The 22,749-nt window shown below is 45.4% G+C and overlaps 1 protein-coding gene and 1 pseudogene across 1 annotated transcript; one reads left to right on the top strand and one right to left on the bottom strand.

The window, feature by feature from the left end:
• Nucleotides 1-240: 240 nt before the first annotated feature.
• Nucleotides 241-12,142, bottom strand: LOC129844952 (phospholipase DDHD2-like). Its single transcript, XM_055913105.1, has 18 exons — nt 11,906-12,142; nt 11,521-11,601; nt 11,238-11,395; nt 10,717-10,913; nt 10,222-10,311; nt 9,930-10,053; nt 9,570-9,659; nt 9,203-9,344; nt 8,841-9,049; nt 8,453-8,514; nt 8,212-8,340; nt 3,148-3,237; nt 2,734-2,871; nt 2,121-2,276; nt 1,910-2,015; nt 1,527-1,685; nt 783-942; nt 241-676 (listed from the first exon to the last, which is right to left on the bottom strand). Exons 3-18 carry the CDS (start codon nt 11,374-11,376, stop codon nt 610-612), a joined length of 2,058 nt encoding a protein of 685 aa, XP_055769080.1. The 5' UTR covers nt 11,377-11,395; nt 11,521-11,601; nt 11,906-12,142; the 3' UTR covers nt 241-609.
• Nucleotides 12,143-19,468: 7,326 nt separating this feature from the next.
• On the top strand, nt 19,469-21,730 carry LOC129851535 (LETM1 domain-containing protein LETM2, mitochondrial-like; annotated as a pseudogene).
• The last annotated feature ends 1,019 nt before the right edge of the window (nt 21,731-22,749 follow it).

Raw genomic sequence — 22,749 nt, forward strand, 5'->3', positions numbered from 1 at the left:
ATGAAAGTAAACACATACACGTGCTAAATTGCAACTAGGACATGGTCCAGCAAAAAGTGTGAATAAGCAGAAAAGCAGCTTTAATTAAAAGTTGTTCACAGTTTCCATATTTGTAAACAAATTAGAACAAGCCCATAATCCTACAGTACATTTTAAATGCATTCTTATGCAAACAGTGCATTAGGTATCGACCAAAAATAACAGTTTATGTAAATTAGTCATCTCCAGATCAATTCACAATTCAGATTAAAATCACCATTTATTCAAAGTGCATTTACAGGAAGCCTCAATACACTTTACAGAAAAATAAATACAAATTAAGCCATAAAAATGTAATGCATCCAGTCTCCTCTAGTAGATACACAACTCAAAAGATCCATCCTTTACATCAGGGGTGGGCAACTCCAGTCCTCCTGGGCCTGATTGGTGTCACACTTTTTCTCCATCCCTAGCAAACACAGCTGACTAATCAAATTGCATTCTAAACTGAAGATCATGATTAGGTGTTTATTGGAGTCAGGTGTGTTAGCCAGGGCAAAACTGTGACACTGATCAGGCCCTCGAGGACTGGAATTGCCCACCCCTGCTTTACATGGACATTTGGAGATGCTAGAGAAGGATTCCCTTCCCCTCATAGATTTCTCTCAAAAGCAGCAACACGGTATCCTCAGAATCCCTGAAACACACAAGAAAACATAAGATAATGCAGAAAGCTAAAGAAAACATGTAAGCTAGTTCAATACAGCATGAGTCAGAGTCAACACTAGCTCAGTTGTTATTACCAGTAGCAGAGATGGCTCTGAATGGCAAACAGATACTCATTGAAGCTCTCTAGGGGTTTCTCTTGAAGGACGTAATCAAACCGACGTCCACCATTCAACATTCCAAAACTGCTATTCTTCATCTCTGTAGGTGAGACGGTATCGTTTTGGGCCCTACTACCTGGAAAAGAGTATTGATGGAACATTCCGCTAACACAGTTCAAATGTTATTGTCTCCTTTTTGTCTTTAGGACAGCTGTTGTCTTTAGGACAGCTGTTTTTAGTCAAGACCATCGTGTTTTTAACGTAATATGTAATTGTTGTGCTGTATGTGTGTTTATAGTTTTGTTTAATGTTGTGTTAGTGTATGTAAGTTGTTTTGTCTGAAACATTGTTCTTCCTGCTGCTATTGTACCAGGTCTCTCTTGGAAAAGAGATATTATCTCAATGAGAAAAAACTGTATTGATAAAAGGTAAATAAAAAAATATAAAAATAAAGGGACATTTGGTTGTATAGTACATACAAAAAGTCACACAAGGGACAAATTACACCGAAAAATCATTATATTACATTAAGTTGCTTTTAAAGGCCTACCTGTTTAGTAATGCTGTAATTACTAGAGTAACAACAGTGGAATTTATTTTAGGGAATATGAAGAATAAAGTAATGCATGTATGGAAAACCATTGCACATGGTTCCTAATAAATGAGTGAATAAATTAATGAGCGAACAAAAGTAATACATAAATGAGACCAATCTCTCACCTTCTGACTCCTGAGGTGGCAGTGCAGATGTGGTTCCTACACTGGCCACTGGGTGAAGTGTGTTGACAGGTAGTGTGGTGAGGGTCTGCCACACACCACGGAGAGTACTGATGGAGAGCAGCAGATCTGAGCTGACTCGCATCAAGCTGTCTTTCAGCTCTGGGGGACACAATGTCAACACAGGGTCACTGCATGGGAGCACAAGGTGGATGAAAGCTTCCACACGCTCATTGCATAGCAACGATGTAGGTCAGTGTTTTAAATGATCATGCAGGTCAGAGCTTTAGTAATGCTTGCTTAGGGTCTTAACAAAAAGCTCATGACATATGGGGCTACCATATCTTTGTAATATTCAGATCAAAGCTTCACGCCTCAGGTCTCACCGAGATGCATCCTCTTCCTGCCCTTGTGATGTGGGATTAGCATTGGGGGAAGGTCCACCCCTGGAGACAACACCATGGGCTCAATCCTGAAGGCCACCGGGTCAAACTGCAAGGAGGAAAAAAACATTGTCAGGTCCTTATGAATATTCATGACTTTGATTGACTTTAGCTCCGCTAAGCATTTTTATTAACATATGATCGATAAACATACTGGATGGAAGATGTTGTAGAAGCTCTTGCAGGTGGGGAGGCTGTATTTGGGGTCGATCCTCTTCAGGCCGCGCACCGTTAGGAACATCCCTATAGGAGAACCCAAGGCAAAGAAGGCCTGCGGCTGGAAGGCCAGCTGAGGGTACACAATGGACACCTGGGCAGGAAGGTAATACTAATTCAGTATGCTCCATGTATAAATTCTGATACATTTCTTCACTTTCTGTAACTAAGCATGGATATCAAAACTCACCAACATTTTAAATGTAATTTAATTAATTTAGATTTTCAGTTGTAATAGTTGGGCCTCATGTTAACTGCATCCAGACATTCTATTAAATATATTGTCTTTAATCCATAATTTGGCTTTGAGTGTTGTTTTTGTGTTGTTTGTTGTTTAAATCATCTGTTCACTGAATTTGGTACACAAAACAATGTATACTTTTTAGCCAATAGTTCTGAAAGTTGTGCTCACAAGCCATAAGCGGTCCCCGAAAATTGTGTACTACTTCACATATGTGCAGATATGTGCACCATGGCATTGCTCTCTCTCGCTCTACTGTATGTGCATGTGTACATGTTACAGTATGCAGTCACTGTTGTTGTTTGTTTACCTGGCCAATGCCAATGTCAAAGTACTTGTAATCCACTGGGCTGGTTGAGGGGACGTCTGAAAGGAGCGTTGGTTGTTCTTGGACCTGGGAATACACACCTGGAACTGGCTGGGACGTTCCTGTCCTGGATTCCTGCTTCTGGGCCGAAGGATAGATGGATAGATTAGATAGCTCCAATAACAATCTAAACAATATAACTTCATCAGACTGCTGGTTCCAGCATTCAGCCAATTTACAAACAGTTAGGATGGAATATTGTCAGGGTTAAGACGGACAGGAAGCTACGCACAATGGATCCAATAGACTGGAATGTCAGATCAAAGAAGCTTGATTTTTAAAACTAGGTGAACATTTCACATGATGGCTATGTTTGACAATGAATGGATCCATTTGGAAGTGGATAGGATTTCATACTTCTCTCCATCTCTTCAACAAGCACATGATCTTCTTGCGAGGCCCCAAGGGTATTCCCAAGTCCTTCAAGTCCGTCTCCGAACAGAGAGCCTAGTCAATAGACAGAGGACACACACACAGTTAGAAAGTCAAAGACACACACACACACACTGTAAGGGCTGTCGTTCTCCTCATCCTCGGACGAGGAGAGGAGAGAAGGATCATCAGACCAAAATGCAGCATTAGGGAAATAAGCCATCTCTTTATTTGAAAACGATGATGGCAACACGAAAAACAAAACACTTTCAAAAATACAAAACAAGAAAACGAAGTAGACGAAACCTGAACATAAACTTACATAACTAAACGTAACACTTACGGACAGGAAACAGACTACATCAAAATAAACGAACGAACAACCGAACAGTCCCGTATGGTGCAAAACATAACACAGATACGGAAGACAATCACCCACAAACAAACAGTGAGAACACCCTACCTAAATATGACTCTTAATTAGAGGAAAACGCAAAACACCTGCCTCTAATTAAGAGCCATACCAGGCAACCAAAACCAACATAGAAACAGAAAACATAGACTGCCCACCCAAAACACACGCCCTGACCATAAACACATACAAAAACAACATAAAACAGGTCAGGAACGTTACAGAACCCCCCCCTCAAGGTGCGAACGCCGGGCGCACCAGCACAAAGTCCAGGGGAGGGTCTGGGTGGGCAGTTGACCACGGTGGTGGCTCAGGCTCTGGACGCTGTCCCCACACCACCATAGTCACTCCCCGCTTCTGTCTTCCCCTCCCAATGACCACCCTAAAACTAACATCCCCTAAATGAACGGCCAGCACCGGGACAAGGGGTAGCACCGGGACAAGGGGCAGCACCGGGACAAGGGGCAGCACCGGGACAAGGGGCAGCACCGGGACAAGGGGCAGCACCGGGACAAGGGGCAGCACCGGGACAAGGGGCAGCACCGGGACAAGGGGCAGCACCGGGACAAGGGGCAGCACCGGGACAAGGGGCAGCACCGGGGCAAGGGGCAGGTCCCGGCTGATATACTCAGGCAGATCCTGACTGAACGGCTCTCGACGCTCATGGCTGGCTGACGGCTCTCGACGCTCATGGCTGGCTGACGGCTCTCGACGCTCATGGCTGGCTGACGGCTCTCGACGCTCATGGCTGGCTGACGGCTCTCGACGCTCATGGCTGGCTGACGGCTCTCGACGCTCATGGCAGGCTGACGGCTCTCGACGCTCATGGCAGGCTGACGGCTCTCGAAGCTCATGGCAGGCTGACGGCTCTCGACGCTCATGGCAGGCTGACGGCTCTCGACGCTCATGGCAGGCTGACGGCTCTCGACGCTCATGGCAGGACGGCTCTGGCTGGTCATGGCAGGACGGCTCTGGCTGGTCATGGCAGGACGGCTCTGGCTGGTCATGGCAGGACGGCTCTGGCTGGTCATGGCAGGACGGCTCTGGCTGACTGAGACGCACTCTAGGCCTGGTGCGTGGTACCGGAACTGGAGGTACCGGGCTGGAGACACGCACCATAGGGAGAGTGCGTGGAAGAGGAACAGGGCTCTGGAGATGCACTGGAAGCCTGGTGCGTGGTGTAGGCACTGGTGGTACTGAGCTGGGGTGGGAAGGTGGCGCCGGATATACCGGACCGTGAAGGAGGACACGTGCTCTTGAGCACCGAGCCTCCCCAACCTTACCAGGTTGAATGATCCCCGTAGCCCTGCCAGTGCGGCGAGGTGGAATAGCCCGCACTGGGCTATGCAGGCGAACCGGGGACACCACCTGTAAGGCTGGTGCCATGTACGCCGGCCCGAGGAGACGTACTGGAGACCAGATACGTTGGGCCGGCTTCATGGCACTCGGCTCGATGCCCAACCTAGCCCTCCCAGTGCGGCAAGGTGGAATAGCCCGCACTGGGCTAAGCACGCGTACTGGGGACACCGTGCGCTTTACCGCATAACACGGTGTCTGACCAGTACGACGCCCTCTTACTCCACGGCAAGCCCGGGGAGTTGGCTCAGGTATCCAACCCGGCTTCGCCACACTCCCCTTTAGCCCCCCCCCCCCCCCAAGAAATTTTTGGGTGAGCCTCTCGGGCTTCCAGCCTCTCCTATGTGCTGCCTCCTCATACCAGCGCTCCTGGGCTGTGGCTGCCTTCCTCTCCTCCCGAGAGCGGCGATTCTCTCCAACCCTTCCCCAGGGTCCCTTTCCGTCCATGATCTCCCAAGACCATTCCTCCTGTGTCCAGTGCTTTAGTTCCTTTTCTCTCTCCTCAATCCGCTTGGTCCTGTTATGGTGGGTGATTCTGTAAGGGCTGTCGTTCTCCTCATCCTCGGACGAGGAGAGGAGAGAAGGATCATCAGACCAAAATGCAGCATTAGGGAAATAAGCCATCTCTTTATTTGAAAACGATGATGGCAACACGAAAAACAAAACACTTTCAAAAATACAAAACAAGAAAACGAAGTAGACGAAACCTGAACATAAACTTACATAACTAAACGTAACACTTACGGACAGGAAACAGACTACATCAAAATAAACGAACGAACAACCGAACAGTCCCGTATGGTGCAAAACATAACACAGATACGGAAGACAATCACCCACAAACAAACAGTGAGAACACCCTACCTAAATATGACTCTTAATTAGAGGAAAACGCAAAACACCTGCCTCTAATTAAGAGCCATACCAGGCAACCAAAACCAACATAGAAACAGAAAACATAGACTGCCCACCCAAAACACACGCCCTGACCATAAACACATACAAAAACAACATAAAACAGGTCAGGAACGTTACAGAACCCCCCCCTCAAGGTGCGAACGCCGGGCGCACCAGCACAAAGTCCAGGGGAGGGTCTGGGTGGGCAGTTGACCACGGTGGTGGCTCAGGCTCTGGACGCTGTCCCCACACCACCATAGTCACTCCCCGCTTCTGTCTTCCCCTCCCAATGACCACCCTAAAACTAACATCCCCTAAATGAACGGCCAGCACCGGGACAAGGGGTAGCACCGGGACAAGGGGCAGCACCGGGACAAGGGGCAGCACCGGGACAAGGGGCAGCACCGGGACAAGGGGCAGCACCGGGACAAGGGGCAGCACCGGGACAAGGGGCAGCACCGGGACAAGGGGCAGCACCGGGACAAGGGGCAGCACCGGTACAAGGGGCAGCACCGGGACAAGGGGCAGCACCGGGACAAGGGGCAGCACCGGGACAAGGGGCAGGTCCCGGCTGATATACTCAGGCAGATCCTGACTGAACGGCTCTCGACGCTCATGGCTGGCTGACGGCTCTCGACGCTCATGGCTGGCTGACGGCTCTCGACGCTCATGGCTGGCTGACGGCTCTCGACGCTCATGGCTGGCTGACGGCTCTCGACGCTCATGGCTGGCTGACGGCTCTCGACGCTCATGGCAGGCTGACGGCTCTCGACGCTCATGGCAGGCTGACGGCTCTCGAAGCTCATGGCAGGCTGACGGCTCTTGACGCTCATGGCAGGCTGACGGCTCTCGACGCTCATGGCAGGCTGACGGCTCTCGACGCTCATGGCAGGACGGCTCTGGCTGGTCATGGCAGGACGGCTCTGGCTGGTCATGGCAGGACGGCTCTGGCTGGTCATGGCAGGACGGCTCTGGCTGGTCATGGCAGGACGGCTCTGGCTGACTGAGACGCACTCTAGGCCTGGTGCGTGGTACCGGAACTGGAGGTACCGGGCTGGAGACACGCACCATAGGGAGAGTGCGTGGAAGAGGAACAGGGCTCTGGAGATGCACTGGAAGCCTGGTGCGTGGTGTAGGCACTGGTGGTACTGAGCTGGGGTGGGAAGGTGGCGCCGGATATACCGGACCGTGAAGGAGGACACGTGCTCTTGAGCACCGAGCCTCCCCAACCTTACCAGGTTGAATGATCCCCGTAGCCCTGCCAGTGCGGCGAGGTGGAATAGCCCGCACTGGGCTATGCAGGCGAACCGGGGACACCACCTGTAAGGCTGGTGCCATGTACGCCGGCCCGAGGAGACGTACTGGAGACCAGATACGTTGGGCCGGCTTCATGGCACTCGGCTCGATGCCCAACCTAGCCCTCCCAGTGCGGCAAGGTGGAATAGCCCGCACTGGGCTAAGCACGCGTACTGGGGACACCGTGCGCTTTACCGCATAACACGGTGTCTGACCAGTACGACGCCCTCTTACTCCACGGCAAGCCCGGGGAGTTGGCTCAGGTATCCAACCCGGCTTCGCCACACTCCCCTTTAGCCCCCCCCCCCCCCAAGAAATTTTTGGGTGAGCCTCTCGGGCTTCCAGCCTCTCCTATGTGCTGCCTCCTCATACCAGCGCTCCTGGGCTGTGGCTGCCTTCCTCTCCTCCCGAGAGCGGCGATTCTCTCCAACCCTTCCCCAGGGTCCCTTTCCGTCCATGATCTCCCAAGACCATTCCTCCTGTGTCCAGTGCTTTAGTTCCTTTTCTCTCTCCTCAATCCGCTTGGTCCTGTTATGGTGGGTGATTCTGTAAGGGCTGTCGTTCTCCTCATCCTCGGACGAGGAGAGGAGAGAAGGATCATCAGACCAAAATGCAGCATTAGGGAAATAAGCCATCTCTTTATTTGAAAACGATGATGGCAACACGAAAAACAAAACACTTTCAAAAATACAAAACAAGAAAACGAAGTAGACGAAACCTGAACATAAACTTACATAACTAAACGTAACACTTACGGACAGGAAACAGACTACATCAAAATAAACGAACGAACAACCGAACAGTCCCGTATGGTGCAAACCATAACACAGATACGGAAGACAATCACCCACAAACAAACAGTGAGAACACCCTACCTAAATATGACTCTTAATTAGAGGAAAACGCAAAACACCTGCCTCTAATTAAGAGCCATACCAGGCAACCAAAACCAACATAGAAACAGAAAACATAGACTGCCCACCCAAAACACACGCCCTGACCATAAACACATACAAAAACAACATAAAACAGGTCAGGAACGTTACACACACACACACACACACACACACACACACACGCAGGCTTACCAGTGATTCTAAGTCCATCTGCTCCTTTGTAAGCATTTGGAAAAACTTGCCCAATCCGAAATTCCTAAGTGTTTCCTCAAAGCTCTCAAAGTTAATGGAGGTTGCTTCACTTGGGCTGCTGACGCTACTCTGAAGCAGAAGAAATATAGGATCAACATTGAGCTAATCAGAATAAATATGCTGGTGGTTGTGGCCATGGCCAAAATGTAGCTGTACATTTTATCAGTTGCCTACTACTTACTATCTTTTCATCTGTGTTATGTATTTCTTGATTTGTCAGAAGGTCAAAGAGGATCAGAGAACCTAGAAAAGTCATATTAATAAAGAATATGAATTACTATAATGGTTATTAATACTACACTCCTAGACAAAATGGTACTATCTGGAACCAAAAAGGGTTCTTCAGCTCTCCCCATAGGAGAACCTTTTGAATAACTCTTTTTGGTTCCAGGTAGAACCTTTTACACAGAGGGTTCTACACATATCCCATAAGAGTTCTACCTGGTAACCAAAAAGGGTTCCCCTATGGGGACAGCTGAAGAACCCTTTTGGAAACTTTTTTTCTAAGAGTGCAGTTCTTCCTAATAAAGTCAGAAGAAAAAGTTAGGAGAGGTCTATGAGGTACTGACCCAGACTGTGTCCAGTCAGTGACACTGCACCAGTGAATTGTGGGTGGCGCTGAAGGAATACGTGGTGTAGGCGGTTGATCTCTGAGGCCACGGTGTCTATGATGGTCTGGCAGTAGGTGGGGCTGTTGTAGAAGAACAGGTCCAGCACCGTGCCGTTGCTGAACTGACGCAGACGACTGATGCTGGGCAGGGTGATCCTCTGGATATCCCTGTTGGTAGGAGGAAGGTAAGAAAGTTTGTGTTTGTGTGCGTGCCATTCTTTTGTGTGAAAAACCACAAAACCCAGTAAACAGACGATTTAAACAACAACCAACACAAAAACAGCACTCAAAGCCAAATGATGGAACAGTCCAAGGTCTTACTCGTCCACCCCAGTGGCGTCCCCATGCAGCACCCGGTGCCAGTTGACTGGCAGGAACTCCACACGGCCCATGTGGGCACCATCTTGGCTCTGCTTGAAGTGACTGCTCAGCAGGCTGAGTGAAGCATCGCGGAAATCATTCACTACAGTCGGTAGAGAGTGCTTTAGTATGTTTGTGATATGCTTTTGCATGTTGGTACAGTTAACTGGTAGGCCTTTTGTTTCAAGTAATATGGTCATCTTAACCTATCAAGTCTGCATTAATCAATGTATGGGAATGTTTGTGAGCAAAAAAGGAATTGTGAAAAAGGGAAAAAGCAGAGTGCAGGTAAAGTTTTAGAGGTAGGGGTCAAAGGTTATAGACACACCACATTGAACGACCCCACGCAGCTGGATGTCACAGGCCGGTCCAATGCCATGTACCATGAAGACAAGGTGGTCCACTTGGTAAGGCTCTCCTGAATGACCAACAACACAAATTGGGTCCACTGTGTAAGGAATTGTAATTTGGTATCATGTAAATACCAACGTGCACATGGTCCAATGCATTGGATGCTCCACAACTTGAGTTCTCTGTAAACAATGCAATATCCATTGTTCAGGCCAATTCCCAGTAATGTTTGCAGGAGACACAAATAGAAGTACAGTACAGGTGTGAGAACCTCACACAGAGGTGTAGAAATCAAAGCCCATTGTGAAGATAGAGGCCTATACATTTGCGGGCTTACCTTCAGGTATCTCTATTGAAATACCCTCCAGCCCCCTTTTTACGGTCCTGGGTCGACTTTGCTCAGAGTCAGAGGGGAAGCTTATCCAGTACCTAGAGGGGATTGTCTGTTGCTGTGTCATAAGCTAACGGAGACAGAGCAAGGAATAGAAACTTTGTTGCATTTTATTTTACAGTCCAATATTTGCATCTCTACAGACAAACCATGCAGGTACTAGTAACAGTAAGATAGTGTCACTAAGATATACTGTGCTTCTGTCCATGTCAGTTATGGATGGGAGAGGGGGTCATACCATACGGCTGTGCAACACCACCGTTTCTCCAGTGGGGAATTCTAACTTCCTCGTCCAGTCATTCAGCGTCACTGATATCATGTAAGCCTCCTGTGAATAAAGTGATGCAAATGTAACGGACCCTGGTCTCCTGCACTCCAGGCATTAGCTCCGGGAGGTAACACAAGTCTTGGGTTATGTGGTTGACCAAGGTTCAAACCCGGTCAGTCATACTGTATATGTTACTGACAATATTACCAAGGTTTGATTGACAGATTAAAAAGGTCATTACCAATCCGCAGTATACCCCTTTCAGACAGTAGAAAGAAGTAAATACTGGCCCCGCAAAACTATGGTACGAAGATAAACACCAAGTTATCAAGGTAGATACTGTATCACTTTGTAATGATTTGCATTTTGTGTGCATCTGATATGGCACCTATATAGTGCACTTCTATTGACCAGGGCCCTGTATACTGTATAGGGAACACGTTGTCGTTTCAGACTGTGTCCTACCTCCAGGACGAGGCTGGTGTGCTCTGGGTAAGGGGTGTAGGAGATATCCTTGTCTCCTTTGTGGAACCAGGAGCAGCGCCTCACCTCCGAGGGGGGCTGCTCCCAGTACACCGCGTAGCGCCGCCTCTCCTTCAGCCTCACATCGAACCGCCTACCCTCTGTGGCTACCACCATCTCCTCCTCCCCGCGGGTCTCCCCTGTTAGGAGCAAACCCACAATTATGATGATATGGTTATAGCCATCTGTATCATTGTTATTATCATCAGGGATCACGTCATTACATCCCATGTCAAAACCATAACACTCCACATTACAGCAAAAGTTGTAATTACATAGTATGGTTACAAGTTATAGTTAATCACAATGAAAACATTACTTGCCTAGATAGTCCTTCATTTCAGTGTAACTATATTCTTGTTTCAGGGTAATACATAGCACACAATATGGTGCTATAGTACAAAGGGGCAACAATACAAGAACAATTTGTATTATTTGTAAAAGTATGATGAATTGTCTCATGCCATGTGTGTGTGCCTCTTCCAGCCTTGATGAGTCCTCTCTGCTGAAAGGGAACCAGGAGTCTTTACAGTCCACCTGCTGCTCGCAGTGGAACCAATGGTGCTGCACTGGCTCATATACACCTTCTATCACACCGTTCATGGCAGCTAGATCAGAGAAGCTAGGAAAGAGTGGAAGTGAATAGAACAGAACAGAATTCTTAGATTTTCTCTATAGGGAACATTTAAATGTGTAGTCTGCTTTTACATTTAAAGAATACAGAAAGAAATAAAGAGAAAAGCTCACCTACTGTCTGGCTACTGTATGAGGATGGAGGGGTAGTTTGAGAGGCTCAGGTTGATCACCCAGGCCGCTTTAACAGACCACCTGGGAGGCACAAACAGCATTCTAATATTTACACATTCGTCTGATGCTAAGTTTCAGGGAAGATATCATTGTTTTAGATGCTAGCTAAGAGCTGACAATTGGATATTTTGTATCCTTGAAATACAAGAAACACAGCAAGCACATGTTTCTGTCCTATCCGTGGATAGACGGTGCTGAGTAAAAACATACCATCTCATAACATACTGGGAATGTTTGCTAGGAGTGAATATTGTAAATTCCTCTCATACTATTTAAACTCACATTCTTTAAAAGTAGAGAGCAGGCATCAGAAATAGCTACATACCTTCAATGTACAGCTAATGTTATAGTATGGGACTCCATCAAATATGGCGGTTCCTGCTGAGTGGACCTCTCTGTTGAAAGTTGCAAATCGTCGTCCTTGGAATATATCCACATCCAAAAACATTTAGATACTGTTGAAGGCAACAACAAAAACAGCAAGGTTTGTTAAGGTTTCCAACAGGGGGGGACTTTCCTATGATTGACTTTACACTTTGCAAGCTTGTCTCAACACTCATATGTTCTGAATGACTTCACTGGTTTAGTGACTCGGAGTGGGATCAAAGGTCAATTCCAATCACGACGAAGAGGTGTGGGGAAATAGCAACACAACAGTAGGCCTGTAGGCTATAATCACAGAAGAGAGAAAGTACCCAAATCTCTCTAACAATTGTGTTTTAACTCATTAATAATAATTTGCTAATTTGGTTCCAAGCTTAGAGTGGAGAATGGAAACACATGCAAAGTTTTACATGACTATTGCTTTAACACATAAAGATAAGCAATAATGTCAGTCTTTGACACTTTAACTTCGGTCAGTCCACATCTACACGGTAGTAAAAGCTAAATCAGATGTACAACACGCATGTTGTATGTATGGAGTAAAGTGTAAAAGTTGCTTGCCAACTGAATGGTCCTGATTATTTAAGACAAGGTGTCAGTGGATTCTGTATTCCATTAATCATGTCTTACATAGGACAATGTTCCACCTGTGTAACATACTGTGCATAGACATAGAATCACCAGATCAGAAACATTGATATTATTTAGCATGACAGCCTAGAAATGCAACCCTGTCTTTACCTCTTGCAATAGACAGCACAGATTGAGTAAGGAGAGTGGGCTACTTGTGGTTGAGGGTTAGGGGTGAGACCATAAAGTCTTTGTGACTTACAGTCTCTCCCCTCCTATAGACAACTTAAGGCAATAAACAATTTCACAAATTATTGACATTTTGAAGAACTAAGATAAGTTTGCTTTTACATGAAAAGCTCATATCTACTTACTGATAGCCCCATGGACATGTGTAAGGGAATGTTTATGTTTGTGCTTTTCTTTTAACATCCTGAAAAGCCGACACCGGAGTTGTCTGGTCTCTTCAACCAACGCTGCATCAATAAGATTGTACGAATTGCTATTCGTAACATATTGTACGGATTGTAATTCCTAATTAATACATACGAAACGTAATATCATACTAATTAGTGTCCCAAATTTACTATGTGAAGTGTACCCTTGATCATGACTCTCAGTTCCATAACATTACACATAAGAGCAATTGGAAGAAGACGTAACGTATTCTGTACAGGGGAGTTTTGTTAAGAACCCTGATACTCAGTCTGAACATTAACACGCGTCGCTTGCTGTACGGTTTTGGAAGCATAAGGACCTTTTCTTTCATATCAGCCAGAAATAAATGGATACACACCTAGTGTTCCCACACAGCCATATCATCATGTTACAGCGCTTGTTTACAGAAGACGAGGTGACCACCTGTGCTAATTAGGTAGTTAATTTGCACAGGTGGTCGCCTCGTCTTCTGTAAACAAACGCTGTAACATGGGGTCTTTGACCATTTTTAGGGCCTTCCTCTGACACCGCCTGGTGTAGAGGTCCTGGATGGCAGGCAGCTTTGCCCCAGTGATGTACTGGGCCGAACGCACTACCCTCTGAAGTGCCTTGCGGTAGAGGCCGAGAAATTGCCGTACCAGGCAGTGATGCAACCGGTCAGGATGCTCTCGATGTTGCAGCTGTAGAACCTTTTGAGGTTCTCAGGACCCATGCCAAATCTTTTTACTTTCCTGAGGGGGAATAGGCTTTGTCGTGCCGTCTTCACGACTGTCTTGGTGTGTTTGGACCATTCTAGTTTGTTGTTGATGTGGACCCCAATGAATTTGAAGCTCTCAACCTGCTCCACTACAGCCCCGTCGATGAGAATGGGGACGTGCTCGGTGCTCCTTTTCCTGTAGTCCACAATCATCTCCTTAGTTTTGGTTATGTTGAGGGTAAGGTTGTTATTCTGGCACCACCCGGCCAGGTCTCTGACCTCCTCCCTATAGGCTGTCTCGTCGTTGTCGGTGATCAGGCCTACCACTGTTGTGTCATCTGCAAACTTAATGATGGTGTTGGACTCGTGCCTGGCCATGCAGTCGTGGGTGAACAGGGAGTACAGGAGGGGACTGAGCACGCACCCCTGGGGAGGGCTACTATCTAACCAGTTTTCTTTGTTGTTTAAAAAACCCATTATATAGCTATTTCCGGTAACTACACGACCTTATCAAGTCATGGTAGTGTTTGGATCTCAGGTGCTGATTGATGTGACTAGATCAAGGTGAGATGAGATAAAAGATAGTGGCTATGCGCAGACTAGAGCCATATACACTGCTCAAAAAAATAAAGGGAACACTTAAACAACACAATGTAACTCCAAGTCAATCACACTTCTGTGAAATCAAACTGTCCACTTAGGAAGCAACACTGATTGACAATAAATTTCACATGCTGTTGTGCAAATGGAATAGACAAAAGGTGGAAATTATAGGCAATTAACAAGACACCCCCCCCAAAACAGGAGTGATTCTGCAGGTGGTGACCACAGACCACTTCTCAGTTCCTATGCTTCCTGGCTGATGTTTTGATCACTTTTGAATGCTGGCGGTGCTCTCACTCTAGTGGTAGCATGAGACAGAGTCTACAACCCACACAAGTGGCTCAGGTAGTGCAGTTCATCCAGGATGGCACATCAATGCGAACTGTGGCAAAAAGGTTTGCTGTGTTTGTCAGCGTAGTGTCCAGAGCATGCAGACGCTACCAGGAGACAGGCCAGTACATCAGGAGACGTGGAGGAGGCCGTAGGAGGGCAACAACCCAGCAGCAGGACCGGTACCTCCGCCTTAGTGCAAGGAGGTGCACTGAACAGGGAGTACAGGAGGGGACTGAGCACGCACCCCTGGGGAGCTCCAGTGTTGAGGATCAGTGTGGCAGATGTGTTGCTACCTACCCTCACCACCTGGGGGCGACCCGTCAGGAAGTCCAGGATCCAGTTGCAGAGGGAGGTGTTTAGTCCCAGGTTCCTTAGCTTAGTGAGGAGCTTTGAGGGTACTATGGTGTTGAACGCTGAGTTGTAGTCAATGAATAGCATTCTCACATAAGTGTTCCTTTTGTCCAGGTGGGAAAGGGCAGTGTGGAGTGCAATAGAGATTGCACCATCTGTGGATCTGTTTGGGCGGTATGCAAATTGGAGTGGGTCTAGGGTTTCTGAGATAATGGTGTTGATGTGAGCCATTACCAGCCTTTCAAAGCACTTCATGGCTATAGACGTGAGTGCTACGGGTCTATAGTCATTTAGGCAGGTTGCCTTTGTGTTCTTGGGCACAGGGACTATGGTGGTCTGCTTGAAGCATGTTGGTATTACAGACTCAATCAGGGACATGTTGAAAATGTCAGTGAAGACACCTGCCAGTTGGTCAGCACATGCCCGAAGCACACGTCCTGGTAATCCGTCTGGCCCCGCAGCCTTGTGTATGTTGACCTGTTTAAACGTCTTACTCACGTCGAGTACGGAGAGCATGATCACACAGTCGTCCGGAACAGCTGATGCTCTCATGCATGCCTCAGTGTTGCTTGCCTCGAAGCGAGCATAGAAGTGATTTAGCTCGTCTGGTACGCTCGTGTCACTGGGCAGCTCGCGGCTGTGCTTCCCTTTGTAGTCTGTAATAGTTTACAAGCCCTGCCACATCCGACGAGCGTCGGCAGGGTAGGTATGCCTATCTAACTAGCCTAGGCAGCTGATAGTGCATGGGCGCAAGATCCTCTAGGGCTTCTCGCCTTACGAGCTAGTTAATGTGGAAAATGATGCATTTGCAGCCTGAATGGAGGATGCTTTATGTACTAGCCGGTCCATGGTGTACACGAGTGTATTACCGAGAATGCGCATCAATAGTGCATAGTGCATGGGCGCTAGTTCTGCATAATCATCTACCTAGGCTACTATCTAGCCAGTTTTCTTTGTTGTTTAAAAAACCCATTATATAGCTATTTCCGGTAACTACACAACCTTATCAAGTCATGGCAGTGTTTGGATCTCAGGTGCTGATTGATGTGACTAGATCAAGTTGAGATGAGATAAAAGATAGTGGCTATGCGCAGACTAGAGCCATATATGTATATATATGTATGTTACTACAGCCATATATGTATTTTACTATTTTCTACATTGTAGAATAATATTGAAGACATCAAATCTATGAAATAACACATGGAATCATGTAGTAACCAAACAAGTGTTAAACACAACAAAATATATTTTAGATTCATCAAAGTAGCCACCCTTTGCCTTGATGACAGCTTTGCACACTCTTGGCATTCTCTCAACCAGCTTCATAAGGTAGTCACCTGGAATGCTTTTCCAACAGTCTTGAAGGTGTTTTTCCTCCACTCTGCGGTCCAACTCATCCCAAACCAATTGAGTTAAGGTCGGGTGATTGTGGAGGCCAGGTCAACTGATGCAGCACTCCATCACTCTCCTTTTTGGTCAAATAGCCCTTACACAGCCTGGAGGTGTGTTTTGGGTCATTGTCCTGTTGAAAAACAAATGATAGTCCCACTAAGCGCAAACCAGATGGGATGGCATATCGCTGCAGAATGCTTTGGCAGCCATGCTGGTTAAGTGTGCCTTGAATTGTAAATAAATCACTGACACTGTCACCAGCAAAGCACCCTCACACCATACCACCACCTCCGTGCTTCATGGTGGGAACCACACATGCGGAGATCATCTGTTCACCTATTATGCGTCTCAGAAAGACACTGCGGTTAATGGTGGTGAAATTACAAGATTATGTTAAAATACTGTTATTGCATCAAATGGTGGTTTTATGCAACAGAATGGGGTTCTTAGAACTCTATTGTGTCTGTGTGAACTTAGGAGGAGCTTTTGAGATAGGGGTATCTGTTGCTGACAATTGATTGATGCCATAGAATAAGTTGGTGTTTCTGTACTGTGAGGTACCATGGACGAGATAAGAGCCTCGTCTTAGGGTCCAAACTCTGTACAATAAGAACAGTCTTCATAGCAAATGCTATCTGGCTGGGGGATACTCCTTTCTCATATATCAAGTCTCACCTTGTGACCCATTCCACACATCTGTTTGTCATGAAACTAAGGGGGGTGTCTTTGCCATATAAAATATCTTTGTATTCTTTGTGTCGGGGCTCTCAACCCAACAGTCAAGAGTGTTGTGTCGACCAGGCATCGTTATTGCAGAGCACTCACATCATTAATTTGTGTGTGTGGCGTGAACTGCTTTCCTTATTAATCAGGTTTGCATAAAGTAATATCCTGATTGGTGATTGACCTTGTCTCTCCTCATTATTGATTAGAATTTCCACGATTTGTTGGAACAAAAAATCTCAAATTTGGACTCATCAGACCAAAGGACAGATTTCCACCGGTCTAATGTCCATTGCTCGTGTCTCTTGGCCCAAGCAAGTCTCTTCTTTTATTGGTGTTCTTCAGTAGTGGTTTATTTGCAGCAATTTGACCATGAATGACTGATTCACACAGTCTTTAAATCTGTGATGCATTTATTTGGGCTGCACTTAATTATCGATTTCTGAGGCTGGTAACTCTAATGAACTTATCCTCTGCAGCAGAGGTAACTCTGGGTCTTCCTTTCCTGTGGCGGTCCTCATGAGAACAAGTGCCTACATTTTTTATCATAGGTGCACACATGCTCCTTGTTTTTTTTTTTTTTTTTTAATATATATATTTTTTTAAGTCAAGGTAGAGCCCTGTTTTGGTTGTCTACTTCTTATCGGTTATGCATGTTCAATTTATTTTTATGTTGTATTCCAATATATTCATTAGTATATTTGGATACATTTGCATTTACAATGCCAATCTGACAATATTGGACTAACAATTGACATGTTTTTGTTAGGGATCCTATTTATTGTCCAAAAGGCCCAACTGCGCCACTCTCCCATCCACGGCATGCATTCGCTACCTATCAAATGTCTCTAACTACACTGCCCTACAATCACACGCTCCCAGGCCAATTTTACAAGGATGTGCCGCAAACTACCGGCGGCGCCATGGCTGCGTTCCAGTTTGCATTCTTCATGAGTCCTGCGCTAGGCTCAAGGAATTAAAAGCTACAGCTGAAACTCCCCCGTCCCCAGCAGAGAATAGAGTCCCAGTCCCCACTGCCACATCCTCGCAGGCTGCCCCTACTCCAAACAACTCCCCAGACTGAGTGGTAGCGCCTAAATCAATTGGGCAGAGAGTCGTGGACGAACTAAAGCACTACTATCATGGATTTCGGTTGCTTGGGATTGACACGAACATCGCAGGGAGAATGGTGTGGAAGTTACTACACGGCCAACAACTCACGAGGAGAGAGCGCAGAAGGGGAAGGCAACTTAATCCACAGGTACCTTCTATGCACACCTCTGCATTGATACCCAAGGAAAGGTTAGAGAATTGAGTGGAGTGATTCTCTGGCTGTCAGCCTGTTGCCTGCTGATGTGCTATTAGCCCTATCACTGCAGCCATGCAATTGTTGCCAATTTGCAGTCGAAAGCTGCTGAGCAACTACCGGTATGTCACCTATGGGCGATTGCGCCGGTATGGCCTGAAATATATTTTTTTGTATCGCAGATTTGTTCTGGCAATTCTCACATAGAAACGTAATTGGGAGGAAGCGTGTTTAACATTCTTTTCACATTTGTATCGTGATGAAAGTGGCCCTTTTTATACCTATACATGCCTCTTGTAAGACCCCATGATCCGTGAACCGTACATGGTATAGACACCATCTGGGTGTCATGAAACTCCTTATAGTATGCTTTAAAATATGTAGTATGTCTATATTCTGAAAAAATAGAATAATTCACATTAATTTATTCATATCTCATAAGTACCCTTTTTAATTTAGCAAAAAATAAAGTAATTATTTGGGACAATATACTCTTCATCCAGCACATCAAGTTTTCAGAGTGGGTTCTGCTACTTTAAGAAATTCTGAATGTTATACATAGAAATTGGCATTATAGGTTATTAACCAATCACATCCCTGCTGTATGATTGCACATTCAGCAAGTAGAGGAAGTTCCCTTTGAATGGATTTTCTCGTACACTGTGTTGGTGGTGCTCATAAAATGTATCATAACTTTAAAAGTAGCAGTGAGCTCACTCTGGAAATGTGATGTACTTGTAGAGTATATTGTTTTAAAATTATCTGTCTAAAACATGTACAAAATATAAAAGGGTACTTTTGAGATGCCAATATAGTTTAGGGCCGTGCTGGCATGGAATTGCCCCCATGTAACCTCCATTGAATAACCTTGTAAATTGAGTGACTGTTAAGATTAATGACAAACACCTGGCTATTTGTCAGTACATGGCTTTGTTTTTACAGTGCAAATCAGAGCCATTTGTGTAACTGTATTTTTTTAACTGATCTTATGAAACTGTATAACTAGGCCATGTGTCTCTGCCGGATCACACAAGGGTGTTAGGTGTCGTTGTTCTTTTTCAGAGTATGGTTCTGTAATATCTCTCTAGATGATTGCCACAGAACGCATGGCACCCATGAGTGTGTCAGAGCTGCAGGTGGCGTGTCGTAGCCGGGGAAGGAGGTCATCGGGGCTGACGACCGAGCAACTCATGCAGCAACTGCAACAGGTACATCGTCCTCTAACTCTCCAACCTAAACTGCCCCTCACCCACATATTAGTATTAGCCTGTTAGTATGTGAAAGGAATGTTGCTGGGTCAACCTGTCTCAAGTTTCATTCCCAGTTAAAGACTCCCTCCAGCTATTTAAAAAAATATATATTGTTGAAAAACAATTTCATAAGTATAAATACAGTAACAAAGGGTATACAAATAGGGTTTCAGCTATATATATATATAATATACACACACACACACTCAACATGTGTTTGTGTGTGTGTAATTTTATTTACTTATTTTACACAACTGCAAACTTCAAGGAGTTGGCCATTCAAGGAGTTTGCAGGGGTTGGTCTGATGGGTTATTCATTGTCCTCTTCAATGACATAGATGACAACAACCACATTAAACAGGCAATGCATGCCTCAACCAGGGACAACCATGCTCTAGCAATTGAAGTAACTTCTGTCTCTCTTCTGTCAGTGGTTGGCTCTTCACCTGAAGGAGAATGTTCCTCCATCTCCTGCTGCTGTCCCGTGCCATGTACCATACCGACCTCACACCCAAGTCCCCTGTCATCCTCCACATCGTCAAACTGGAGGTAAGGGGCTGAAGTTGGCAACTAAAGCAAGGGTTATGATCAATACAACCGCTTAGGTCAGGGCCAAAAAAGAAAGGGTGATGGCATCATCCATTAAAGACAGCAGCAACAACTTTTCTTGAATTCAAAGTGGTCTTATGTGTTAAAAAAGCTGACACGATTCGTATGTTGCAGGTGCCTCAATATAAACGTAGTTTTCAATTTCAGAAAGCATCTTCTGTGAATGTTTTCTTGACCACTCCTTTTGTCTGACAAACTGGGATTGACATTAGTGTACTAAAGGGAGGAAATAGTGCTGGAAGGTTTTATAATGGTTATTTTAGGCACACTGTGCCCTGAAACATGTGACTCCTTGGAGAGAATGTTTCACCTGAGGAGAAATGGCAAGTCATGTTGCTGACAAGGCAAAACTAGAGATTTTTTTTCTTCTGTAAATGCTCTCAACAACCTTCCTAGATAAGAATGCCTCAGAGTAGACCGTTGCTAAGTAACCTGCCACAATAAGACCAATGGCAAAGTGTTCTATTGGGCTGAGCTATAATTATGTAATGGCTACATTACCAGGCGCAACAGTATTTTGGCATCATCCACTGCCCAATGCCCTAATCTAACCAATAGACCGAGCAACTGAAGGCTAAATTCAACATTGAATTGATCCCCTCTTTTCTTGTTCTTCCCTGCAGCAAGTCACCGCCCTCTCTCCCGCAGAGATAGAAGCCCCTGTCAAAGACAAGCCCATGTCTGCGTCACTAGAAGTCCTGGTGGACTCTGCCCCCATTATCATGGACAGGAAGGTACACACTGGACGCACTTCTAAATTGCACGGTCAACGGGGTCCCTTCCATTCAGTCCATTTCTGTCTTTATTGATGGGGATTGATTGTTTCTGTTGATGTGGATGCTTCTTCTCTAAGAAAAACACCAAGAGAACTTCCTAGCCAATGTTTGTTGCGCGGCAGTAACGTTTTCTGATTCCCAAATTAGGAAATTAAATCCCAAATCAAAAAGTGCAAGCATACAGACACACTGACACCCCCCCACGTTTCCTTATTCTTAGAATCCCTTCTTTTTCCAGGTGGGGAGAGTTTTGGATAAAGCCATGATTGTGGAATTGAAGATGGTTAATATGGTTAATACATGTACGTTTGAGTGGGAGATGTTTCATTCCATGGTTTTGTGTACAACGCTTTTGGAAAGAAAGTGATACAGGAGCAGAAAGTAGGCAAGTTCAAGGGACATTCAGTGGGCTTTGTAATGGCCCTTTGGTTAGAGTCCACCCTTATCTGTTGTATTTCACAAAGCGGCATCAATATGTTAGCTACTCTTTTTGGAAGTAATGATTTGTTATATACCATCACATTTCAAGTTTAGATTTTCTGCTGTTCTCACTGATAATTTTCATTAACAATATCTAGTCAACCTATTGGTTCTTGAATAGAACATACTTGTCTTAGCTTAGCTCTTTGCGATTTTGCTCATATTATCTATCCTCCATTTTCAGGCAAAAGGTGCTGAGTTGGCTGCTAAGATGGTTGCCAGCATAGACTGCTGAAGGAAGCTGCAATACCAACCCCCTTTCACTTCTGGTTTAGGGAAGCCATCGTGGCACACTTTTTAGTCAAGTAAACCAATGAAAGGATGAGAGAGCTACACAGTTGGAGGCGGACATAGCTTACTACTTGTCATCCAAAAGGACAAGTCTAATCCCAAGAAACGACAATGGAGAAGAAGTGAGAGGGTCACTTTAAATGTATTGCTTCCTTCATCGTCTGAACTGTTAATTTGCTGCACTCCATCTGGCGGGATATTGCTCAAGTGTTTACAGTTGTAAGATCTGTGTCATATATCAGTATTGTTTTTACTCTGGAACAGAGTTTGAACTACGGTAAACATTGCACTGTAACGGCAGCACATCTTTTGTATAATATCATGTTTAATAGAATCATCAGTCTCATCATTTATGCTAGCTAAATGGTATCCTGTAAATTTGTTGAATGTATGATATGGAAATAGGTGCCTCTGCTTTGTGCAGTCCACTGGCCTATACTCTAAGCTTAGTCTAAGGGGTGTCAATCTTACTACAGTTTTATTAAGACAAAATTATGGGACGTTCCTGTTATTGGTTGGCGAACACATTGTTAATGGTAAGCTTGATGTTATTAGAATATCCCTCATACAGGGGAGTATAATGTTCACTCCTCTGGGACATTTTCGTTAGCCTGCTAGCTGCTACTACGTTGCCAGGTTACTATGTACGCCAGGTCTGCGTATTGGCTAAACCTGCAGTGTGAATCAAAATGGGTTTTATATTTTGGGTTTGCTTTATTTAAAGGGGTAACATGATATGATGTGTACCATGTAGATAAATACCTTAAAAATATAGTTTTTAAAATCATGATGCCATGATATAAAAAACATTTATAAAAGAAAAATTATATATAGAAAAATATGTGAAAAATATCAATAAGTCACTATAAAAACAACCCATTTATTTTATTAACCTTTCTGCAATTCAATTCCAAGCTTGTAAATTTCCTAAAACATGTGGGGCTCAAAAGTTTAGTTGATAAA

This window comes from Salvelinus fontinalis, chromosome 3, assembly GCF_029448725.1.
Source record: "Salvelinus fontinalis isolate EN_2023a chromosome 3, ASM2944872v1, whole genome shotgun sequence".
In the NCBI taxonomy this organism is placed as follows: Eukaryota; Metazoa; Chordata; class Actinopteri; order Salmoniformes; family Salmonidae; genus Salvelinus; species Salvelinus fontinalis.

Coding starts and splice junctions, on each gene's coding strand:
- LOC129844952 (XM_055913105.1), bottom strand. CDS start 11,376: ATGAACGGTGTGATAGAAGGTGTATATGAGCCAGTGCAGCACCATTGG. Junction 10,914..11,237: donor GGAAGAGGCACACACACATG/GCATGAGACAAT, acceptor TGCTCCTAACAG/GGGAGACCCGCGGGGAGGAG. Junction 2,016..2,120: donor TCTACAACATCTTCCATCCA/GTATGTTTATCG, acceptor TCCTCCTTGCAG/TTTGACCCGGTGGCCTTCAG.